The 27,200-nt window shown below is 39.7% G+C and overlaps 1 protein-coding gene across 1 annotated transcript in view; it reads right to left on the bottom strand.

Annotated features, from left to right (window-relative positions):
* Positions 1-13,055, bottom strand: part of pdss2 (decaprenyl diphosphate synthase subunit 2) — a 114,501-nt gene extending 101,446 nt beyond the window's left edge. Inside the window, 2 exon segments of the mRNA NM_001008169.1 lie at positions 11,907-12,187; positions 12,974-13,055. Coding sequence (NP_001008170.1) covers positions 11,907-12,172 — 266 coding nt within the window. The 5' untranslated portion in view covers positions 12,173-12,187; positions 12,974-13,055.
* Positions 13,056-27,200: the final 14,145 nt, after the last annotated feature.

Below are 27,200 nucleotides of genomic sequence, written 5' to 3'. Positions count from 1 at the left end.
ATAATAATGAACTCTAACATTTGTGTGGGTGAGCATTTGGGGAACAGTGATCACAACATGGTCTCCTTTGAGATAATGCTGCAGAGACAGCGCTATAAGGGAGTAACTAATACGCTTAATTTTAGATGTGCAGACTTTGCCAGTATAACGGCATCTCTGCAATGTGTCAACTGGGAAAGGCTTTTCATGGGGTTAGACACAGAAGGAAAATGGAACATCTTTAAAACATTGCTTTGTAGGTATACACAACAGTATATCCCCCTTGTAAGCAAGGAGAGGCATCGCAAAGCAAAACCTTTATGGCTGAATAAAAGTGTTATTGTAGAGGTTGGTAAGAAAAAACGTGCTTTTAGGGCATTCAAGTTAGCTGGGACAGCAGAAACTTTCATCAGGTACAAGGAAGCAAATAAAGCATGCAAAAAAGCTATCAGGCAAGCTAAAATAGAAATGGAAAGGGATATTGCTGCTAGGAGTAAAAAGAATCCTAAATTATTTTTTAATTATGTGAATAGTAAAAAAATGAAGCAAGAAGGGGTGGGAACTTTATTATCACGGGGGGGGGGTAAGTTGGTTGATGAGAACGGGGAAAAAGCTGAAATTTTGAACTCTTATTTTTCATCTGTCTATACATCTGAGGAGCCAGATAATGAAGGCTTCCCTTGTAATATACCCAGTTCTAGTAATTTAGCTACTGGCGCATGGGTCACTCGGGAGGAAATTCAAAAGAGACTTGAACATGTAAAGGTAAACAAAGGTCCAGGGCCGGATGGGATTCATCCCAGGGTATTATATGAGCTGAGCGCTGTGATTGCCAAACCTCTTCACATAATTTTTCAGGATTCATTGAGGTCTGGCATGGTGCCAAGAGACTGGCGGATTGCTAATGTGGTGCCGTTATTTAAAAAGGGATCCCGTTCTCAGCCTGAAAACTATAGGCCTGTTAGTCTGACATCAGTAGTAGGAAAACTTTTGGAAGGGGTAATAAGGGATAGGGTACTTGAATACATTGCAGTTCACAATACTATTAGTTTGTGCCAGCATGGTTTTATGCGTAACAGATCTTGCCAGACTAATTTAGTTGCCTTTTATGAGGAGGTGAGTAGGAACCTTGATGCTGGAATGGCAGTTGATGTCATCTACTTGGACTTTGCTAAAGCGTTTGATACAGTACCTCACAGAAGGTTAATGATCAAATTAAGGAATATTGGCCTAGAACATAATATTTGTAATTGGATAGAGAACTGGTTGAAGGATAGAGTACAAAGAGTGGTTGTAAATGGAACATTTTCTAATTGGACCAGTGTGGTTAGTGGAGTACCGCAGGGGTCAGTCCTTGGGCCTTTGCTTTTTAACTTGTTTATTAATGACCTGGAGGTGGGCATAGACAGTACTGTTTCTATTTTTGCTGATGACACTAAATTGTGCAAAACTATAAGTTCCATGCAGGATGCTGCTGCTTTGCAGAGCGATTTGACAAAATTAGATAACTGGGCAGCAAACTGGAAAATGAGGTTCAATGTTGATAAGTGCAAAGTTATGCACTTTGGTAGAAATAATATAAACGCAAACTATCTACTGAATGGTAGTGTGTTGGGGGTTTCCTTAATGGAGAAGGATCTAGGGGTTTTTGTTGATAACAAGTTGTCTAATGCCAGGCAGTGTCATTCTGTGGCTACTAAAGCAAATAAAGTGCTGTCTTGTATAAAAAAGGGCATTGACTCAAGGGATGAGAACATAATTTTGCCCCTTTATAGGTCCCTGGTAAGGCCTCACCTTGAGTATGCAGTGCAGTTTTGGGCTCCAGTCCTTAAGAAGGATATTAATGAGCTGGAGAAAGTGCAAAGACGTGCAACTAAACTGGTTAAGGGGATGGAAGATTTAAGCTATGAGGTGAGACTGTCGAGGTTGGGGTTGTTTTCTCTGGAAAAGAGGCGCTTGCGAGGGGACAGGATTACTCTGTACAAGTACATTAGAGGGGATTATAGGCAGTTGGGGGATGTTCTTTTTTCCCATAAAAACAATCAACGCACCAGAGGTCACCCCTTTAGATTAGAGGAAAGGAGCTTCCATTTGAAGCAGCGTAGGTGGTTTTTCACGGTGAGGGCAGTGAGGTTATGGAATGCCCTTCCTAGTGATGTGGTAATGGCAGATTCTGTTAATGCCTTTAAGAGGGGCCTGGATGAGTTCTTGAACAATCAGAATATCCAAGGCTATTGTGATACTAATATCTACAGTTAGTACTAGTGGTTGTCTTTATAGTTTATGTATGTGAGTGTATAGATTGGTAGGTGTGGGTTGGGTGTGCTGGGTTTACTTGGATGGGTTGAACTTGATGGACACTGGTCTTTTTTCAACCCTATGTAACTATGTAACCTTGGAACAAGATAAACGTTTTAACAAAAATGCTAATGTATTTAACTTGTACAAGTTTAAATATTTATTGGCTTTTCTCAAAACAGAAAACACCAATAATTTACAAAGCAAATTATTTTTTCTGCAAACTGTTGAGACAATTTGCAATTGGCCTTCCTATTGTATTTGTAGTTTTTTTTAGTTATTTAAATTTTTGTTCAGCAGTTCTCTAGTTTAGACTTTCAGCAGCTATTTGGTTGCTAGGGTCCAAATTACCTTAGCAACCAGGGAGTGGTTTGAATAAGAAAGAAATATGAATAGAGAAACAAGTTTTAAAAAGTTACAATAACAATAAAACTGTAACATCACAAAGCAATAGTTTTTTGGCTGCTGGGCTCAGTGACCGCCATTTAAAGGCTGCAAGATGCTAGAAGAAGGCAGCAAATTATTTAAAAACTAAAATAAATAATGAAGACAAGTTGCTTAGAATTGGCTATTTTAGAACGTACTAAAAGTTAACTTGGAAGGTGAACCACTTCTTTAAATAGTACACCAGAAATATTTTCTAATTTGTCCTGTTTTAGTAAAACTTTTTTAAAAAAAAATCATTTTACTCCTGAGTAATGTATCAATTGTAACAGTTGCTCTGTGAAAGACTTGAGTTTATTTGAATCATTCAGACAATTGTCCCAAAAAAATACAAATTCATCTGAATTAAAGAGACATGTTCAGTGGTGCTTTGTGTCACTTCATTTTCTGTTTTACGTACACCGAAACAGAAAGGGGGTCCAGATTGCTGAGGGTGCACATCACCTTTTAATGCAGTTAAGAAAAAATATTTCTATGGCAACATGTTAAAAGGATAGGTTTTTATAAATATGAACTGCCCCTCTAGTTGTGTCTACTACATAAAGTACCACCTTTAGGGCGTCCACCATTAACAAGTAGGAGTCATAGGAACCAAATAGTTGAAATTATGTCATACCTTACACACTCATTTTATAATAAAGGGCCACTATAAGTATATTCAAATGTAGCCTTTGCATTTGCCTGAAGCAATATTAAGACCTGAATGCCTATTATTTATATTTCCTAGCTTCTTGCAAATCTTGAAGATTTAACCTAGGTCAAGATCTGTCTTTTTTATACCTTTGTGTTATAATAAGAAACCATAGGACAATGGCACAATGGGTGGTTATGAGCATTTTGTAGCTCCATAGGAACAGGGCAAAGCTTGCAAACGCATAGTGCTGTTAAGTTACAAACGCTTGTTGCTAAAAATGTTAATTGCCACATTTTTCTTTGGTAAACGCTTCTTACTTTATAGCAACAGGTCTCTGCAGGCGATTTTCTTGTGAATAGGACAGTTTTTTAGTTCTTTGTCCCTTATGATCTATAAACATGTAGCAACCACAACTCAGAAATAGGCAGGTAGATTAAAGGTGGCCATACACCTAAAGATGTGCTTACCTGATCATGCCCGATATGGCCACCTACACTCACCTAAAGGATTATTAGGAACACCATACTAATACCCTTCTCTGACCTCTAGCATCAACAAGGCATTTTCACCCACAGGACTGCCGCATACTGGATGTTTTTCCCTTTTCACACCATTCTTTGTAAACCCTAGAAATGGTTGTGCGTGAAAATCCCAGTAACTGAGCAGATTGTGAAATACTCAGACCGGCCCGTCTGGCACCACAACCATGCCACGCTCAAAATTGCTTAAATCACCTTTCTTTCCCATTCTGACATTCAGTTTGGCGTTCAGGAGATTGTCTTGACCAGGACCACACCCCTAAATGCATTGAAGCAACTGCCATGTGATTGGTTGATTAGATAATTGCATTAATGAGAAATTGAACAGGTGTTCCTAATAATCCTTTAGGTGAGTGTATATGCTGGGCCATATTGGGCTGATCAGATAGTTTGGCCCCTGTACAATAATCAGATTATAATGGGTGCCAATGCAAATCTGAGGTTTTCTGGATAAGTCTGCTAAAAATGATTTATGCATTAACATACATAAAAAGTTCCCTATAGGTCATGTTAATCCTTTTTCCCTGATAGGGCTGCTTTTGTAAGCACTTGTTACTTGAAGTTCCTAAACCCGACTGTTTTTGCCAACTTGACTGTCCCTTCTCAGTCTGTCAGTTATAGCTTCTAATGCGAACGGACTCCTGCTGCGCAAACAGGGCTGTGGAGTCGGAGTCGAGGAGTCAGAGGCAATTTTGGGTACCTGGAGTCGGAGTCGGCAAAAAATGAACCGACTCCCACTCCTACTAAATTTAAATGGGAATAAAAAAAAAAAAAATAAAGCAAGTTTAAATGTCCCAATTCACAAACAAACAGTAATAATTAATTACTTCTCTGCTATAAGAATAAAGCCCAATGCACGCAGTGCATAAACAAACACGTTGAGTGACCATGAAGCATGCTTTTCATTGACTGTATGCTTCACTAAATGGGACGTAGCGCACAGTTAAGGTGCGGCAGCTCCACTGCGTCGTGTTCCTCTGTTACAGGGATCACAATGCCCACTGTGAACCTAGCCTAACTCTCACTGATAACTAATTAAGTAAAAAAAATTTGCAGGACTAGAAATACTTGTATACGTGAAGGGAATTGATAGTCAATAGTTTAAGACTGAAGCTTTAAAACATTTGAAAAACTGCTGTAATTCAGCTGTAATGTTAGCTTAAACTTTAAACATGACTATGGGCTTCTAGGGAAATCATTAGGAGCAGGAGTATAGATAAAATTGTCTATCAGTTTATTATCAGTTCAGTTGTGTTTTAAGTGCCCCTTCCCCGCTGCCCCTTCCTGGATGTATAAATACATTAGCATATTAAAAACAGAGGAGTCGGAGTCGTGGAGTCGGAAGTATCCGAAACTGAGGAGTCGGAGAATTTATCTACCGACTCCACAGCCCTGTGCGCAAATATGGCAGCCCCCTTATAGAGGAACATGGTTGATCTGATAGGTGATGTAAAAGCATCAGGGAATACTTGTATGGCAATATTATGAAGCTCATGCAAAGACAATGTTATGATATATTCAAAAAATGGTTATGTTTTAGGTGTCCGTACCACTATAAGGCTAATGCCCTACAGAGAGATTAGTCGCCCATGATAAATCTCTGCTACCACAGGTGACTAATCTCGCCAAAATGCCTTTCCACAGCCAAGTGAATGGCTGGTGGGAAGGCATACGTGTTGCTTCATTTTCCGAAGTTGCACAGTTGTCTGGAAGATGAAAGTTTGTGCAACTTCCCCTTTAAACAAATAATTAAAATATGCCCACTCACCAAGCGAGCTCCAATTAGATTACTTTTTTTGTAAGCAGGAGTGCAATGTGCTGAGATTATCAGTGAACTAGGAATTAAATTATCTACCTCACAAAGAACAAACTTGGAGTATTCAAATTCCCTGTTTAGGTCAAGAATCAGCAAACCCTACCTGAACCCTACCTGTCACGAAAGGGGCAGGGCAGGTGTGCATCTATAAATTGAGGGAGCCAGCAGTCAAAAGCAAGGAGAGCGGAAGGATGAGCTCAACCCGAACCCACGCACAACACACAAATGGTGTGCGGAAGTCGGCCCAAACCCTGACCTGCGGAAGTCGGCCACAGCCCGCATATCACTACTCACATATTTCCCCTTTGATACTTAATATGCATCCAGAGAGGAGACACTTGAACACTTATTTTTTTGATTTATAGACTAAACAGAGAACAGTTTAGTGGCATAAATACATAGTGGAATACAGAAAATTAAGATTAAACTCTACAATATATCATCAGTTAAATCAGTACATAGAGCGGTTACTTCTGTGATATTATCTTGGCAAACAATAAGATTTTAAAAGTTAAAATAGCACACATGCAGCTACTGAATATGTAAGTTTAATTCTTTAATATGTAACATTGCTCACTAAATATTTAAAGTATTTTGATTAAATCTAGAAACTACTATTGTTAGAAAAGCAACATAGGTTCCTTGGCATTATAGGTCATTGCATAGCACATTTCCAAGGTGCCTGGATCTTTATTCCTTGTATATTCAGCAGAATGTATATGCTTTGAAGGAATTAACTGACTGAAAAATCCACACTAGCACACAGCATACAGAAGCTAGGGATACAGATTCATGGTGATTTTTCAAAAGGAGAAAATCCATCCTACATTCCAGTAACCATGGCAACATGAACCTGTCGCCACCAATGTCAACTCAAATCATTAAAAGAATAGAAGAGTCAACACAAGAGGTCACATACTTTATATCTATCCTAAATTCAAGCTACACATCCACAATATATCCAGCAGTCATGTTGAGATGTAAACACATTTGTAACTGTGTAGCCAAAATAGATTTACCACCAATTAAGGTTTTTTTATATTAAAACAATATTTTTTAATCACTGTAGTTCATTCTATATTCTAACAGACAAAAATCAACATATGAAGAGAAAAATAAAATATTCAATGGTTTTAAAGGAATAATTTAAACATGTTGCTCCCCAGCACCTTGGATGTTGCTCCCAGTGGCCTCAAAACAGGTGCTTATTTTTGAATTCAGCTTGGAGGCAAGCTTTAAGCTGGCCATACACCCACCGATAATATCGTACGAAACCTCGTTTCGTACAATATTCGGTGCGTGTATGGCATGTCGGCGAGTCGACCGATATCGCAGGAAGCTGCTGATATCAGTCGACTCGCCGATCGGACCGATTAAAAAATTTTGATCGGGGGCCATAGAAGGCGCCTGACCAAAATCTGCCGTCAGGGCTGAATCGGCAGAAGGAGGTAGAAATCCTATTGTTTCTACCTCCTTATCTGCTGTTTCAGCCCTGAACGGTGTGTGGTGGATCTGCCGATGGTCGCACGAAAGATCGTTAAATCGCCACGTGTGTGGCCAGGTTTCAACCACGTACTATATTTTTCTGATACAGAGTACATAATATTAACACATCCATGTAGCATCAGCGCCTGTGACAGCTGAACCTCATCTTCTGCTTGGTGATTCCATATAGCCCCTGAACTTAGCTTCTTAACAGCAGCCCAGAACAGACTAGGGGGCACATTCATTAAAGTACGACAGGTCAGAATACAAAAAATTTTTATTTTTTGCAAAGTTTACAACTTTTGCGTATTTCCTGTAATATTTTCGTTAATTTGCGACAATTTGCATGACAAAATTGTATTTGTCGCAACAAGTATGAAAGTTTCGGATTCATTCAAGCTTCAGTATCGTGACTTTCCTTGGGCCAGGTTGAAGCTGCAGAGTGCCATTGAGTCCTATGGGAGGCTTCCAAAATCATGCAGTGATGAATGAAGTTTCAAAGTCAGAAAGGTTTTCCCGCTATTTACGATCGTTCAGATACGAAAATTTTGTGACTATCTGATCGCCATTCACAAACGATCATTTCAATATGAAAATTTCAGATTGTATGTACAAAATCTTCCAACGGACTTTTGCAAACATCAGAAGCTATCGGATTTTGTGATTCGGATTCGTACTTTAATGAATCTGGCCCTAAGTATGTGCAGTGTCCCGGACAATCGAAGTATGCCTAAAAAAGACTGAAACTTTGAAAGCATAGGTCATTACTATTATAGGGCTCTTGACCCTCTGGGCTGGTACAGTAAGTTCGGTATACACCGCATTTACAGCCATATTCATTTTTTCATTCAGTCATATTTATTATTTTTTCTTCAGTTCTCCTTTAAAGAGGAACTCCATCAAAATGCAACTTAAAGTGGCCATACACGGATCCGCTCGCTTGGCGATGTCGCTAAGTGGACGGATTTTCTCCCGATATCCCAACCTACTGGTGGGCAATATCAGGCTAATTTCGAATTAGAATGGAGGCTATAAACTGCAGATAAGCTGCCGAATCGGTCTAAAGGTCCGATATCGGGCACCTTTAAGTTTTTTGAAAAGTAAACGTAATTTCAAGCAACTTTTAATTAGAAAATATGCAGCCTTTTCATGATTTTTAATTTAATATGGTTCCATTCTGTGAACGGACACCAAATTGCACTAATAGGACAGCGTAGTTAAATCCAGACAGAACTGCTGGAAATTGAAAGGATTTTTTTTGTTCCCTTATGTCACTCAAAATACTGCATTCCCTGGCTTTACAATGCTGCAATATGCATAAAAATACAAATATCCGGCAGCACTGTTAATACCAGCACTGAAGGTTAGAACTAAGGGATAAAGTGGATTTAATGTTTAACCCTTTAAGTGCCACCCAATGAAGAATCTACGTTCTGTGTATAAAAGTATCGAAGTGCACAGAACGTAGATTTTACGTTGTGCTGCACTTCTGGGTTTGGGAACGGAGAAGCGATCGCCCAGGGGCCGCCTAGGAAATGTCAGGCATGTGGTTACTACGTGGCTGTCGTTTCCTGCTCTCCTGCCTACCCCCTGCACAGCTCCACTCACTGATTGAAGGAAGGTGCTGATCCTCTGGTTCCTGGGGCCCTCCTGCCTCCTCCTCCGGATTTCCAGCCTGCTTGTCCCCAGTTTAGTGTCACACACACACACATGTTGGGGGGGGGGTTTCACACATTCACAGCACTCACACTTACTTACACACAACATGAATTTGCCAAATGTACACACAAATTTTTTTTTTTTGCCTGCAAATTTTTTTTATTGTCATTGCGGATAGCGTATTTGCTAACCGCTCTGCGCAATACCTTTTTTTTTGTTATTCTTATTAAATTTTCTGTGATTTTGGTGCATTTGTAGTCATTTTATTGCATTTTCAGTTCTGCATAGGTGTTGTTTACTTAACTTTGTCCGTAAAACTAATTTGCCCAAGACAAAATACACTAACTGTGATTCTGACTGCAGATTACACTAGGCAGTTTTTTGGGGATTTTAGCGATTTTATTGAATTTGGCATTGTTCTTTGTTACTTGTCTTTGTCCACTGAATTTTTATTTGCTATATATCAATTGGGTGCCCCTGTACACCACATAGTTTGGTAAATCTATGCATATTGTGCATCAAACTGTTGAGTAGGCCCCTGACATTCATATTTAGAATGTTTTATGTTGATACGTTACAAAATTTGGGGTACATAATGTGGTAAAATAAAAGCTTTGTGATGATTTTCAGTATAGCTTTGTAGTTGGAAGTATAAAATAGAAAGGTGAATTTACCCATTTTTGTCAGAATGTGTACTTTTGGAAAATATATGGTTTTCAAGGGTCTCCGTACTGTTAGGGGGGGTCTTATGGCACATAATACACATACTGGGAGCTTATATTGCAGCGAGCATGACGTGAAAATTCATATGTATTATTTTCATTTTGGTGCTTCTATATGCCACATAGTTTGGTAAATTATGCATATTGGGCATCAAACTGTTCAGTAGGCCCCTGTCGTTCATATTTACAATGTTATATGTTGATACATCTTGGTACTTAATGTTATGTGGGAGATAAGGTGCTAGAAAGTAGAAGGTTTGATGCGATTTTCAGGTATTTCATCAAAACTGCCAGTTTTGGGAAAGTATTGCGACTCCGTAGTTTGGAGTAGAAAGACTTGGGTGTCCATTTGGAATTCACCCAGATGTGTACTTTCCAAATTATATATGGTGTTGGGGAGTCAACGTATTGTTCAGTGTTTAAAAAATGCAGTAAATGTGTTGAATTTTCAGTAGATAAAGAGATCTCCAGGGAATTTGTATGCACTAAATTCCTTTTGGGGTCTCTAAATGTCTGATACTTTGGTAATTATATGCACAATGGGCATCAAACTGTTCAGTGGACCCTTGGCTTTCATATTTAGGGTGTTTTATCTAATGTTATGTGGGAGTTAAGGTGCTTGTTGGGGAGTCAACGTATTGTTCAGTGTTTAAAAAATGCAGTAAATGTGTTGAATTTTCAGTAGATAAAGAGATCTCCAGGGAATTTGTATGCACTAAATTCCTTTTGGGGTCTCTAAATGTCTGATACTTTGGTAATTATATGCACAATGGGCATCAAACTGTTCAGTGGACCCTTGGCTTTCATATTTAGGGTGTTTTATCTAATGTTATGTGGGAGTTAAGGTGCTTGAAAGTGGAAGCTTTGAGACAATTCTATAGAATTTTCAGTTTTGTTTTTTTTTTATAGAAACTGCTAAATTCAGAAAACCATTGCGGTTTGGTACTTAGGAGTTGAAAGACTCGGCAGAATGTGTAAACCTAACGTACCAGGATTTTTGGCTTTGGAATCTAAAGTATGCCGTATTCTGCTGTAATGCTTTGAAAATTTGGTATAATTTACTGCTGGGAGTTTTTGATCTATAGAAGTCAGAAATCTACATAAAACAATACATAGTAAATGCCCCTAAAATTAGAGAGCACAGAATGTTTACAAAATGTTTGGCACTGAGGGGAACCAAAATTCTGCTGCCACTTAAAGTATTACATTAACAGCAATTAAATAAATACAGCAAAAACAAGTTTTTAAGGTCATACATCCTAGGATGTTTTATTAATAAATAAATGGAATTGCACAACCCTGACTAACTGTTAAGGATTTTACCAAGAAGTTCCATGACCATATAAAGTCAAAGCGTCACTGGCCAAGAACACCTAAAATGTAATGCACATTAGCAGTGACCTGTAATGTGCCGCCTTTTTTGAATTGTTACACAAGCATGTTAGTTTTAAAGTAAAAGAAAATATTTTTTTTAAAAATAAGCTTTTAAAGATATGTATGTGTTTTTCTATGGCAAATCTATCAAATTTACCAGTCAAGTCTGAAAGCAGCTGTTCTGCAACCATTAAACATTTTAGCCATCTGGTCATCCCTGCCATGTTCCTACATATTTGTTTGGGGTACTCAAGTCCATATTATTCCTTAGTGATTTCAAAGCTAAAACATAATTTTGAGAGTATGTACTATAACATTACTGTGCTGTAAAATATACTAAAAGAATAATAACTTGCTGTGTGTACATGAAGACACAAAAGCTTAAAGGAACAGTAACACCAAAAAATGAAAGCGTATAAAAGTAACTAAAATATAATGTGCTGCTGCTCTGCACTGGTAAATGTTGTGTGTTTACTTCAGAAAGTCTACTATAATTTATATAAATAAGCTGCTGTGTAGCCACGGGGGCAGCCATTCAAGCTGGAAAAAAGGCACAGGTTACATAGCAGATAACAGATAAGTTCTGTAGAATACAATAGTGTTTTATCTGTTATCTGCTATGTGCCTGTGCCTTTTCTCCTTTGAATGGCTGCCCCCATGGCTACATAGCAGCTTATTTATATAAATTATAGTAGACTTTCTGAAGTAAACACACAACTTTTACCAGTGCAGGGCAGCAGCACATTATATTTTAGTTACTTTTATACGCTTTCATTTTTTGGTGTTACTGTTCCTTTAACACCACACCTCTTCCACCGATTGTAAATCCATAGCATTTTTTGGCAAGAACATTAATTTGATAGAGATTGCTACATTTACTCCGAAGAAAATAAAACTGGCAAGCAGAAATAGAAAATGGGTGCTCTCAATCACTGTTTGTCAGTAGCTTTCAGTACCTGGCAGTGTTCAACAAAGGATGTTTGGTTCCCACCAGCTTTCTGACTTGGATGGCTATGTTGTTCAGTTCATCACTTAGTAAGCAGCGGAGGCTCATGAATGAAGTTGGATAACCTACAATCTTCTCTGCATCTGAAACGACTTTGTTCCAGTGTGACGCTGCTGTTGCCCCTGAGAACAGACTGATTTCTCTCAGTGCACTATAGCTAGTGGTGCTGCCTCTCGAAAGCCATGTTCGGCGCAGGCACTGGCAAATCAAAGCCATTGTTACAATATACACCTAAAAAAAAAAAGGCAGAATAACAATATTTAAGACAATGACATTCCATTTAATATGTTTTGTATTATTCATACTTTTTCTACATATACTTAATGTTCTCTGTAATTGGAATGTACACTTTAATTACTGAGTAGAAGCCTGTCAAGCCTTTCCCATGCAGTGGCTCTGTTATCTAATATGCCACATTGACAAGGTGACCCAAAGTGACCCAAAGTGACCCAATGTGTCTAGCTAGGTAGCCTTAGCACAGTTTAATATCATTTCACCTAAACCTTCATTACCTAAAATAAGACTGGGTACTGGGTCTTCGGAAGGGACTTAATGATCAATTTCTAGCAGATTTAAATAAGAAGTGCATTACCATATTGATGTGTTCCACACCCAAAAAATGTCCCAGAAAATGGAAGTTAGGGTAGGTATCAGAAAGGGGATATATATTTTCTAAGAAGTGAGTGCGCTCCCCTTTTTTAGAAATATCAGGTTCGCTTATACTCTCAAAGTATATAATGTAGTAATATACCACAGTAAGCAAAGTGAGCAAAAAGAGAAACAGCGCTCCTTTCAATACTTCATACATAAATACAAATACTTATTAGGTGTTTAAAGTTCCAACAGGATTCTTGCAATTAAGATGTTTTCACTTCCAGATGACCACAAAGTATAAATGCAATGGTGTATGAGTAAATCCTGCTCCTTCGTTTTTACTCCCTCCAAAACAAAATCAGACAGAGCTCACAGCGTAGCAGACTTCTTCTATACACCCCTGCGTGCTATTAAGCAACTTACTTTGAGATTGAAAAAATCCCACGTTGTATTAGTTACCAGCAGTCTCAGTCTCCTTCATGCACCCATTCAGAGCTTGCTTCACTTCCGCCCATGTGATTTTCCTCCAGTGCCTGCAGGGTCCTAATGCCCTCAACTAGTTACTCCATTCACAGCGCTCCCAAACAACTACAGAGAGCGCAAAAATCAGAATGCACTGATAAGAATTTTAATCAGTTTAACACAAAATTAAAAATCCTGACTTGCATTTAAGAATCCTGAACACAGCCTACATGTTTCATGTTTCATGTTTCATGTTTCATGTATACAGTACACTTCCTCAGAGGCTTCTTGTGTGTCCTTAGCACCCTCCCCTAGTATTTATAGGTTAGAGGTCATAGGGGCATGTTGTATTGCCAAATTTAAATATATACATAAATAGATAAAACATAGTAAATACATACTTCTTAAAACCATTTGAACTATTAAGGTCACAGTTACAAATGTTAATTTTTTTTTTTAAAAAAAAGACACAATACACATAAGAAGCATGTTAGGTCAAAATCAATGTTTAAGCCCCAGTGTCCCCAGCTGATAAATCCATTTTGTTACTTTCTTGGAGAGACTCCTTTTTACATAGTTTTGAAATTGTGTGCGGGCTCTAATTATCTTTCCAATAATTTTCGTACCATGGTGTTGGTCATTTAGTCAATGGGACAGGTTAGAAAATGTAGGTTGAATAACGATAAAATATGCACATGTATTGTATATCTGACAATATCCTTAAGGGGACCTACATGCATTTTCAGGAGGTTACTTTCCTATGATTGGTGTCTGCCAACTATTTCATGTTCAGAAACATGATTTGTTATTTTTAGGGTTTTATTCTACAATTTCAGTCTGAATGTCAGTTTTAGATAGTTGCATTTAAACATACCCCACATATTGTTTTCCACAGGGGCATTGTAGGCAGTAGACTATATTATTCATATTACCAGAGACTCTCCTGCCATGAGGCAAGATGAGAACCTTACTTTAGGAAGCAGAGAGCGGCTAGTTACCAGGGGAGGCAAAAAGCTGCTTGGTAACTTTAAGAGCCGAATTTTCATTTTTTAAAATGCAGAGTGCAATAGCCCCCTCTGGACCCACTTCAACGCTAAAGTTGTAAGCATAGAGCGGGAGAGAGGAGGACAGCCTCAGACAGCAGCAGCCCCAGAGTCACCGCTGCACATTACAGTTCAATAGCTCACTGTATATGTTTTTCCATTTGAGGATGCCCTGAACACTTTCCCTACTTTATTGGTGCAGCTAGTTGTTTTACATGCTACACAATTCTTACAATAGGCGAATCCTAGTTTGTTCTTAAAGGGGTTGTTAGTCTTTAAGTTAACTTTTAGTATGATGTAGAGAGTGAGACCTGTTATCTGTTGCTAGGGTCCAAATTACCTTAGCAACCAGGGACTTGCTAACATAGAGTTCAAATGAGAGACTGGAATATGAACAGTAGGCCTTTCAAACGACCCACTCCAATTGAAGAGACAATCATCTATATATCTCTTTCACACCAGCAAGCCCTCAGGGTTTCCCACTAAATGGTTCACATAAAGTATGTCTCCTCCCAAAACCCCATGAAATGACTGGCATAGCTAGGCTATTTTTCTGAAGTATAAATTCCATATTTTTATGTATAAATTGTTTCTGCACTTCTGGTATTCCTATATCCTTGGTTCCAAGCCTCTATTGTGTTATATGATAGTGTAAACTGATCAAACATCCACTGACACTAAGCAGTAGTGTGGCTGCCATGTCACAGTTTCCAAAAAATATATGGTATCCAATGTATCTTTTTAAAAAAAAAAAAAAAAAAAAAAGTATATTGTTTACAAGGGGTTGCAATATGATGTCCACATAATACGTTATATTGCTACCAATAGAGCCCGTCCCAGGAGGATTACCGAAACTCTTGTGATTTTTTGGGAAGATATATAGAACAGGGATATAGCCCCCAGTACCAAAGGGCATATTAAATAAACAACCATAGGAAAAAAGTATTCCGTAAAAAAACCAGTACATAAAAAATACATTTATTGAAGTCTTCATATTAAAAAGTCAGCACACATGCAAACCCAAGGCATATTCATCCTGATCAGTCAGTTTAATTATAATCACTTTATTTTTTCACAAATCTTCCAATCCCTTGGTTTCTTCCCTTGAGAGATTTTGGGAATTTTTTTTTCCTAAGAAGTGAGTCTATATCCTTTAATACTAGATCTTTGAAGGTAGTCATTTGGTGGCTCATTATATACAGGGGGTTAAAATATTATTATTGAATAAACCTGTATGTTTTATTCATTCACTTGCCACCTGATTACCCTTTTCACTGGGACCCTTGCCTAAAAAGTATTTTTCATACATAGTTTACCATAGCTTCCAACTGTCCCGATTTTAGCAGGACAGTCCCTCTTTGACAGCTTAATCTGCAGTCCCAGATTCTTACTGAAAAATCCATCATTTCCTTTTGATCTCCTGTACTGAAGCTAAAAAAGATTTCTTATATTTAATTAAAAATTAGCTTTTGGCAGAGAGCCCAGAAATCTTAATGAGTGTCACCTGCACTTAGAAACATTGTTTCTCACATTTAATTACATAAGTGGGCTTTTGGCAGAGAGCCCAGAAAGTTAAAAAGCCACACCTGCACTGAGATACAATTGTAACTAATAAGCTAAACAGGTCTCTTTGGGGAACACATAAAACAGGACCCCAAAACCCCCAGACGTTTTCAAACCTGGTAAATTCGCCACACTGAGCCCAGATTTTGTTTTTGTCCCTCTTTCCTTTTTGGTATGGTTTACACATATACTTATGTACATCAATATTAAATGTATTACTCATCTGTGTTGGAGCATATTTTAAACCTTTTTCTGGTTTTGTAAGGATATGGGTACTAAGGTTTTATATCTATCTACACTCCCCTTACCCATCCATTTTTTATTTATCATTTTTTTCTCCTTAACTTTACCTCCTCTCTTCCCTGATCTTTTCCTGGGGCGTGCGGTTGAGGGTTTACAATCTCTAGGGTTGCCACCTGTCAGGTTTTGACCCGAACAGCCTGGAACAGCCTGTAGGGCTGTCCAAGTCAAAACTGCCAGCCCAATATTCCCAATTTGGAAAACCAGGCAGGATTCTAGAAGACTGACATGGAGATTGGTCAGTTGGAGATCACTGCTTCATAGCCACGCCCCCATGTCATCTCTGCTCCTACCAGTAACGTCACGCTCCACCTCCCTCCTCGAGTTCCTGGCCAGAAGAGGTGGCAGCTCTACATATCTCCCTTTGCGCTATATCCAGTCCCAGATAGCATTAGGACCCTGCAGGCACCAGGAGGAAAATCACATGGGCGGAAGAGAAGCAAGCTCTGAATAGGTGCATGAAGGAAACTTGAGACTGCTGGTAACTTATACAACATGGGATTTTTCCAAACTCAAAGTAAGTTGCTAGACATAATGCAGGGGTGGTTATAAGAAATCTGCTATGCTGTGAGCTCTGTCTGATTTTGTTTTGAAGGGAGTACAAGCGAAGGAGCAGTATTTACTCATACACCACTGCATTTACACTTTGTGGTCATCTGGAAGTGAAAACCAACAGACTGTTTATTCCACTCAAACCTTAATGGCAAGAGTCCTTTGGGAACTTTAAACACCTAATAAGTATTTGTATGTATGTATGAAGTATTGAAAGGGTTTGGATGGAGCGCTATTTAACTCTCTTTTTACTTATAACCCTCCAGCAGAGGAGCCCAGGGAACATCAATATTGGAATCAAGGTTTACTAATTAAAATGTACTGTTAACAAATTAAACATGAGTAGCTAATTGCTGAGATGGTGGCACATGGCCCCATAGAAACTACAAACTAATAGTTACTCATATGATCCAGCCAGAAGTTTGAATACAAACATGCATATCAGAAAGGTACACGGAGGATGAATAAAAGAAATGTAAGAATACCACCCAGTAGTTCCACTTTTTGCAGAACAATCTGATTTTCTTAACACGACCCACAGTCCCAGATACTTAAACATCCCACAACACCACTGATCTTCAGCAGTTGCTTGACAGCAAATTACAAACTCACTAGTCTCTACTTGCGAGGCTAGTTTCACAATTAGATGGCCATACCACTGGTCACACGAAACATTGTTCCCATCCTCCACTGACGTGGAAGGCTGAATCGTCAGATATGGAGGTAGAAACAATAGAAATTCTACCTCCACCTGCCGATCCAACCCTGAACGTAGATTGTGCTCAGACGCCTTTAATGGCACCCGATCAAAATCTTTTAACCTGGCCGACGAGTCGATCGATATCCGCAGCCTTTTGCAATATTGTATGAAACAAGGTTTCGTACACTATTAATGGTGCGTGTATATATATATATATATATATATAATATATATATGGCTTTACATGTATGTGATGCAGCACGTTTCTGCCTTGGGGGAGTGAAAAACAAGGATGGAGTACTTTATTGTAACAAGATAAGCATCTAGCTATACACAGTGGTCTGTGGTAAGCAGAATGTGAGCCTCCTACATTTGTCCTTCTACATTGTCTATTTGTACCTTCAACTTTTGTGGTGGTTGCCGCCATGCTCTCACCTCACCAGAGCCTCAGCTCAGTATTGGCCACTAACTAAGTAATCCATTGTTTCTTCTGCTTGTTATAAGTCAGAGCTGTCAACTCACCCTATTTCTACCCAATTTTGGTTGCATCCCCCCTGATTTTCCACCATCCTGCAGCACTCTCCCAATATTTAGTTTTTTTTCTTGATTTTTTAGCAAAGGTGCCATTTAAATCTCTGTGCACGTGGACATAAAACAGTGTCATGCAGTGCAAATATGTATGTGGGGGGTGGAAATCAACAGCTTTATGCAATGCTGTGCATGCCGCAAGGATTCCCCTGCCATGATCTTAAAAGCTGACAGCTCTAATAACTAAAGGTGGCCATACACTGGCAGATTTCAGCTGCAGATTTGTGTCCTTTAAATCGATTTGGCAGCTTATCTGCCTGTATATGGGCAACCCCGACGGGCCAGATCTCGAACGGCCAGGTTTGATTTTCCTGTCTGATCGGGGGCCGCCTTGGCTTGTTGGTGCAGTCCGATGGCCCATATACCCGCCATTTTAATTAGCCTGGTATCGCCCACCTTAGGTGGGCATATCGGGAGAAGATTCACCCATTTGGCATTGCCAAACAAGGGGATCTTAACTTTTGTGGCCACATTTACACTTACTTGGGAGCAGAAGATACTTTTGTTTTTTCTATGGTGGGAGCTGGCAATAGCCCAATAGCTGGCACTGGTGTCTCTGCTTCCAGTAGTTAGTTAAATTGCATTGATTTACTTAGGGACAAAACAATTCTAATTTAGGATGGTAGATGGCAATGAGGGAATTGGCTAAAAGTAATCAAGGGCTTTTTTTTTCTCTGGATTTAGAGGGCCGCAGGGTCTGCCCGATATGCCGTCCCACCGGCTAGAATGTAAATCGCCGGTGGGATGGCATATCGGGGAGATTAGTCGCCCGCGATAAGGGATATTTGTCATGCGTCGACTAATCTCCCTGTCTGTCACAGCCCTAAACAAGAGAATTACAGAAACCTGAAACCAATTGTAAAAGGTACCTTTAAATTTTTCTTTATTGGACAATGGCATGTACTTTTATTTATGTGATCATTAAACTATTATACATTTTCCTGAAAGAAGACCACTGTAATAAATGGCAAACTGTTACTTACTTTGTTGTCAGTTGTACCGGGAACAAAAAAAATACTGCTGCCTGCTTGCGAAAAGTACTTGTTGCCACCAGAGCCACCACCGCTCCCAATATTTGTCCAAAAGAGTAAAAGATTTTTCTGCTACAGACTTGTGTCAGGGAACAAAAAAGGTCACCTTTTTCTTGATACTTACCATATATACTCGAGTATAAGCCGATCCGAATATAAGCCGAGGTACCTCATTTTACCTAAGAAAACAAGACTCGAGTATAAGCCTAGGATGGGAAATGCAGCAGCTTCTAAGTTTCAATAATCAAAATAAATTCCAATAAAATTAGGATCTAGCAATCTTACTGAACAAATATGTGCAGGGAATGAGTATTCGAGATGCCAGGCTCCCCCCTACTGCCTCCTCTAGCAGGGTCCCCTGGAGAAGTAATTACTCATTAATGCCTTGCTCCTCAACCTGTCTGTCAAATGGAGCACATCATAAACTGAGAGGATTCAGCTTGAGGTTCACTTCCAGGAGCTCCCTCCCTCTCCCTCCCTCCTCACCTCAATAGCATGCAGGCTTGATGTTCCGTTGCCTGCCTGCTTCAAACAGTTCCATTCCTGCCTGCTTGTAAAGGCTCTCCATCATCCTCCCCATTAGACACAGACACCGGAGCTGAAAGCACGGAGCGTGTGATGTCACGCCGGGGGGCAAGGAACCAGGAAGGAGCGGAGCACAGAAGAGCACACAGGAATCAGGTAGCAGAGGGTGCTAGTTGGAGGGACTCGAGTATAAGCCGAGGGTTAATTTTTCAGCACATTTTAGGTGCTAAAAATACCCACTGCCACAAGAGCCTCCACTCCCAGTATTTGGCTAAAAAGTATAATTTTTTTTATCTCTGTTCAGACCTTGGGCTTGTTAGCAAACAAACAAAAGTCATCTTATTCCTGTTTTGCGACAATACTCCCCTCCCCCAGACCCCCCCTCCTAATATTTGACCAAAAGAAGAATGCTTTTTTTTCTTTTCAATATGGCCCTCTCTCAACCCGCTCTGACGCTAAAGTTCTAAGCCGGAGAGAAGGGGCGGCTTCTGGGCTGCTGCAGTGCTGGGTTATGGTCCCACTTGAAATAACAGAATCCCAAATTATTCATAAATTTAGCTGTGTGGTTGGTCTTTAATTGACCCTTAGAAATGGTAAAGAGATCAATCAAGAGATTTTTATTATAAGAATGATCACTGTTCATCAATAAAATATACAGTATTTTGTGGTGGGGCATATTTAGGGCAACTTTTGAACTCATGCAATGTCATCATTCAAGACCCAGAAAAAGTAAACCTCTCCATGGAGAAATCCACTGGGGAACCGTGGCTTGAATGACTGCCTTTCCTTCTAAAGGACCAGTAACAATTTTTTCCCCACCCTACCCATTTAATTAACCTCAGTTATTTCATATATGGTGCTGCATCCTGAATTCCACTAATGGGGAGATGCAAAGTGAATTTGCTGCTTTTCTGTGGAGTCCATAGGTGCCCGGCTATGTTGTTATATCAACAATCCTCTTCTATCCCAACGTGTGTGCTAATGATTATAATTATTATAATTATAAGCTGCAAATCACAATTCAATTATTGATTTTAATTAATGCAAATTCAAACTGAATATACAGCATTTTTCAGTAAATCTTTTCTTCTTCATCAGGGATTCTTAGGCATTGCCATTTAGTAAAAACAGAAGTGGCATTTCTAAGTGTTACAACATTGAAATATTCCAATAAACTAACTCAGTTGCTTGACCTACAGGACAAGTTTTCCTATCCCACTGACATTTCTGAATGGCATCAGCAAAATGCTGTCAGTAACTCTACATTACAAAAATACACAATCACAGGTTGTCAGATAAGTTTGACCTGACACCAGGTTCATATGTTCTTATTCTTTGTCTAATCGTGTCACCAGCTTTCACTTAATCCTCCTCATTATAGTAACAAAACATTTGCCTGTCCATTTGCCTGACATGTAAACCCCACACACAAAAATGTAATCAGTGAACAGCCTCTTTGAAATCTTTCAATACCTGCCACACTGGTTATCCAGAGGTTAATAGTAAGGCTGCAAGTCGCCGGCGGGATGGCAGAGGGAAGGCAACTCGGGGAGATTAGTCGCCCGCGAGCAGGGAGTTTTGCCGCGGGCGACTAATCTCCCCGTGTACCAGAGCCCTAAGATTTGCTTCTCCTCCTGTAACCCACTCGGCCCCCTCCCTCACGAATTTGCTTTGGCTGTTGGCTTGTGGGCATGTTCAGTTGTTCTAAGCTCAGATTACCAAACACGCCCCCCAGTCTAGCAGCCAGTATAGAGATGGCGTTGCTTATTGCCATAAAAACTCTGCTCTAGCTGTCTACTTCAATGTAGCACCAATGTGATGGTGCTAGAAAACGGAGGGGATATATGCAGTACACATGATGCCATTTGGGTGGGGGAAATGTGCCTAACTGATATACATTGTAGGCAAATGTAGGCTTTACATGTCCTTTAAGCATCTTCCAGGTTCATATGCCCAACCAGTTAATAAATAAAGCCAGGAATAGAAGCACACTTGGAACAAACACAAAAAAGTCATAGTTGGAAGTGAACTTTAACATAATGGAGTTTATAATAAACTACTAAAGAGTACAGTATGGAGAGCACATGGTAAGACAAACACTTCATTGCACAAAGATCATAGAAACTAAGATTCAGATATTGAAAACGTTTGAGTTGTGAGAAAATTGGCTTCAAATTACATCAGTATGAACTGAAAGTAGGATTATTCAATTAAGCCTTCAAAATCTGTGGAAATTTAAAATGACAATGTAAGTATTGGACTTTGGGATATAAGCTAACCTATTTATTCAGCATGCTTCTCTTTGCAACAGAAGCAATCTGATCCCCCCCCTCTTGGAGGGATACAAAACTTTTCTAGTACCATCCACCTTTATTGTTGCTGGTATTGCTTCAAGGTTCCTTTACATGTTTTCATTTTCAGCTGAATTAGCTGATATACCTAAAATGTACAATGACATTTTCGACAAGCATTTGGGGAATACAGGTGTTCAGAATCTCCCTTTAATATTACATATAAGTATTATATGAACATTCTAAAATATGAAAATTATATCACTTTATAACCATTTTTAGTGCCATTAGAACTAACTGCTCTTTGTGAGGCAATTTGGATTATAGTATTACCAAAAGTACATGTTTGCTAAATAAATGGAACATACATAGGAATGTACATAGAATTAGAATATACATTAAATATGTAACTTTGTGAAAGGCAGTGGTAGATATGCCATGTACAAACTTTGCGTTTAGGGATAGTTTTTATTACCAAATTCTGTCAAGCAGCAAAAATTTCTGGTCTGTGTATGCTTCCAAGTGAAAAGAATTTATCCACTGGCATAGAACGAGAGGCACCTTTATGATCATGATAGCATGATTGATGCGCTAGGAGCTAGGTACATCACAGGGCACTGATTGAACTTTTAACCCACTGCCTTACTCTGAACTATTTTAAATTCAAACATTCCTACTTTTTACAGATCAGTGGGACCAGTATGGGTTCAGATGTGGCTCCAACTTTTGCCAACCTCTATATGTCACATTATGAACAGACATACATCCTTCCGACATATGGCAAATTCATACACAAGTTATTCCGCTTCATATATGATCTGTTTTTGCTATGGACATGCTCTATGGAACATTTTTGGACCATGATAAGAGGATTGAATCAGCTCCCGTCTTCTATACATTTCGCAGCACAAATTGACACAGACTCTATTTCCTTTTTGGATGTGACATTATCTGTTACAGATTCAGTACTTTCTACTACCACCTTTTGGAAAGACACAGACCGGAACACGTTATTACATCACTCTTCATGTCATCCTCCACACATCCTCAAGAGCATTCCATACTCACAGATTATACTGATGGTAAAGAACAATTCCGACCAGATAAAACTACAACAACTTGTAGATTTGAAAGCACGATTTATACAAAGAGGCTACAATCCACAAACTTTGAATTCTGATATGGAGGAAATTTCAAATCTCACCCAGACCCGAGTCCTAAAATATAAGGACCAACCACAATAGCAAACGAGTGACGAAAGATTGACTTTTACTACGACTTTTACACCTGACAAAAAAACACTTGTGGATGCCATCTTCTACCATCGGTCGGTTCTTGAGAAAGACCGTACTTTACCTCCCATTTTTTGTCACCCCCCCATGAATTGCCTACAAGAGGGGACACAACCTGAGGGATCTACTAGTAAAAACTGACCCCAGTCACTGTTATCAATCTTCAGTGACCACCACTTGGCTTCCCACCACACGACTGGGTTGTTACAAATGTCCGAATTGTACCACCAGCAACTCATTAATGACGGGACCCTAATTTAATCACCCACACACGGGATGGGTGATCCAGATCCTACATATACTGACATGCACCTCCAAATATGTCATCTACTTAAATACCCCTGTGGGTTGATGTATGCAGGCAAGACTGTGACAACCTTTAGGGATCGGATGGCCAACCACAGATCGGCTATCAGTACAGCATTAGCCTCCGGTGAGGCGAATACCCCTGTCACATTGCACTTTTTACTACACTGACACACCTTAGCCAGCCTGAAATGTATGGTAATTGACCATATACCACTACCCCTCCGGGGTGCCAACCGTGACAAACTACAAAATACAGTCCCAATGGACTAAATGAAGTGGGGTCCTATTCTGCTTTATATCTCTAATAATAATAAGACTGCTTCAACTACTGGAGAGAGACTCACACTACCATTATGTGTTATAATTTTGCTTGGCGGCTACTCCATAGATGAAGCAACCCACTCCAAGAATTGACTTTATCAACTTTTATGTTTATCTTGATTTGGTGGTAATAGTGTGGTGTTTGTTCTGTGTTTCTAAAAAATTCCTCTCCACTACAGGCACCTAAGACCTAACACAGGACACTGTGAGCTTCTGAACAAAAATTTTTTATTCGATACATAACATTTGTTACCATATCCTGTATTTAGCAACTTAATTGTTACCACTGACTGGTTAAAAGATATTTTGTACTTTGTTCGCAGTAATCCTCAATAATGTTTCTCCTTTTCTCTAATGTTTCTCTGTCCTTCTGCTCTATTATTTCCCTCTGCCTACCATTACTGTCCCTGCTCTACAGTTGGTTCACACACCACATCTTTTAATCCTCACACTTCTACACACTGTGCTGTAGATAACGACCACATAGAAGTGCCTCAACCCTAGAAGGGGCGAATAGGAGACGATAATGATCATGTTTTTTAGAATCGTGCACTTTTAATACACTATGTTATGTAATTTTTCCATTAAGCTGCAATTAAGAATTGGGGGATACGAGCCATAATACAAAGGTGCTCATCCCTATGACCGTAACTATTTGCTTCTGTCCTGCTATGCCCTCCCATCCTGAATGGAGCCGCCAGGTCCAGTGGTGTATATGAGAAGCTTCTTCCCTCCGCTGTTAATATTAATATGTGGCCAATAAGCGTCTCTACGGCAAGCACTGAATCGCTTCAACAGCAAGTGACTGACGTGTGACTCGCTATACCATGACGGGACCGCTTCTGGAGGAGGCGGTTTGGACCGTATGTGCACCTGCAGCTTACGGTAAGACAGTGGCTTAGTCCATAGATACCGGTCCCAATAAAATGGGGAAATGCGGCACACAGTCATAACATATAAAGTCACTATATGGGATGGGCATGAGCGCTGACACGTCCTTCTCTTTGCTGATTAGTGTACTTTTGCGTCTCGCTCCTGATATCGCTCAGCACTATAAGGGAGTTGCAGTTCAGCTATACAGGTGTTGGTGCATTCCTGATCTTGGTTCTTTTTCCCTCTACCTTAGATTCTTTTGTATACTATTTCTTTAGGGGTCTCGCACACGAGGGAGATTAGTCGCCCGCGACAAATCTCCCTGATATGACATCCCACTGGCAAAAATGTAATTTACATTTTCGCCGGTGGGATTTCATAGTCGCCCGCAACAAGGGAGATTTGCCACGGGCAACTAATCTCCCTCGTGTGCCAGAGCCCTTACTTTTGATCTATTGATTTCTGGTATTACCACGCTTGAATTTGGTATAGTTATTTGTTTATTGTTTGTTTGTTTTTATTTGCATATATGTACACTGTAGTGGGGGTTGACTGATTACTCACAGGATGACATTATCAGCTTTAATTTGGGCCATTTAGGGTTTATCAGTGGGTGTTTCAGTGTGTTTATTACTATGAAAAAGGCTGTGGAAGCAGCCGAAACGTTAGATAAACATTTAAAAAAAAGACCTGTGAGTGCGGCATTTTCCTTTTTGTTCTATACCATTTTTGAATACTGCACCCAGGCATTCTAACGATCTTAGATGTTAGAACGTTGTTTCCCCCAATCAGAATACAAGTTCTATTAATCCGTACCTCTGGCGGTGGAAGCCATTTTTGCGTGATAGATGCAATTTAACCAATGTCTGCCCCATAGTATCTGAAGACTACATATCGCTAATATTGGTTGAATAAAGAGAAAGTCATCCTTAAAATTCTCATACTTGGAACAAAATACTACAAAATAGCTACAGGAGAACAAGATTGCAAAAATGCTTCCATCTAAACCCTGCAAAAAGCTATCAAGCATCTATGTTATGGGTCAGAGAATAAAGGATTTACGGAAAAACTCAGGGGAAGATATGATGCTACTGAAATAGACCTGCAGGAATCCATAGTGGATTAACTGCTGTTTCTAGGACACGCGTCCTGAAGACGGCTTGAGTTGAACTTGAATTAAACACCATTTTCTTGCTTCTTACAAGTTCTGTGAGCGTGGTTTGTTTGTGCTTACTATATATCTATATATAACAATACCTATACTAAACTAAAGGTCCCAATACACGAGGCGATTTCACTCGTTGTGCGACGAACGATTATATCGACAAATGATCGTATGGCAATCGGGTTTCCATAAGATATGCCATCCACGGGCAACGATAATTTGCAAAAGATTTCATCGTATCATTATCGTAAAATACATACGATCGTACATCTACATACGATCCAATGTCATGGCGGAAGCGGTATTTACAGGAAACAGGAAGTGATGTAACATGAAGTGATGTAACATTCTTCTTCGCTGAGTATAAAAAAATATTTTATTACAGATCCAAAAGTTTTCGTATACGAGCCATTAAGTTCTGCAAAGAACGAACGTTTATGCACGTTCGTGTTGTTCCGTTTATGTCCGTTGACTTCCGCTGCTGGCAGTCATGACATGCACAGAGAACAATCGTTCGAAGACAAATGTCTGACACTCACACAAACTGGCAGATTTTATCGTTAAACGACTAAAATTTTTAAACCTGGGCGATCGATTTTTGGGACAATAATGTCGGGTCGATTAGTGGGCCAACGATCATTCGCACACCATCAACTACACGATAACTTAACGATAGTATCGGATCGTTCAGGAATCGGTCGTTTGACAGTAAAAAATCGTCCCGTGTATGGGGGCCTTAACTGTAGATCTTAAGATCACAGTAGCCTTGCTTGTTCAAGAAATCATCAAATCACTCTTAAGGGCTCTGGCACACGGGGGAGATTAGTCGCCCGCGACAAAACTCCCTGTTCGCGGGCGACTAATCTCCCCGAGTTGCCATGACCCGCCATCCCGCCGGCGAGCATGTAAGTCGCCGGCGGGATGGCACACGCGGCGGGGCGATTTCAGGAATTTGCGCGAAATCGCGCCGCCGCATCTGCCATCCCGCCGACTTACATGTTCGCCGGTGGGATGGCAGGGGTAGGCAACTCGGGGAGATTAGTCGCCCGCAAACAGGGAGTTTTGTCGCGGGCGACTAATCTCCCCCGTGTGCCAGAGCCCTAAAGGCATTAATAGATAGAATCTGCCATTACAACATCACCTGGTAGGGCATACCACAACCTCACTGTCCTCTCTGTAAAGAACCTTCACAGAGCAAGTTAGTCGCCTGTGATAGATCTCTGCTACTGCAAGCAACTAATGCATCCGAAACGCATCGCTTCGGCTTTCTGGCTTTGCCTGCAGGGAGAAAATTTGTGCAACTTTAGAAAGCCAAAGCGATGCGTAGTCCTTTCCTCTGACGACTATTGTTGCCGGTGGAAAAGCATTTTGGAGAGGTTAGTTGCCCGCAGTAGCAGAGATCTATCACAGGTGACTAATTCGCTCTGTGGGACATTTGTCTTAGGGGATAATGTATGACAGACAGTCATGTATTATCCTTTTCTTTTAATTATAGAGTACATGCATAGCAGTGTACAGCAAGGGAACTCTAATACAGACAACAACATACAATAACACAAGATAATTGACTTTGATGCTAATTCAAAATTGAAAAAAAATATTTCTGTTTTAAGCATTTACAAATGTGGCTTGACT

The sequence above is a fragment of the Xenopus tropicalis genome, chromosome 5 (genome assembly GCF_000004195.4).
Source record: "Xenopus tropicalis strain Nigerian chromosome 5, UCB_Xtro_10.0, whole genome shotgun sequence".
Taxonomy (NCBI): domain Eukaryota; kingdom Metazoa; phylum Chordata; class Amphibia; order Anura; family Pipidae; genus Xenopus; species Xenopus tropicalis.
The sequence above is the reverse complement of the archived record's forward strand: the minus strand, read 5'-3'. Positions and strand labels throughout refer to the sequence as shown.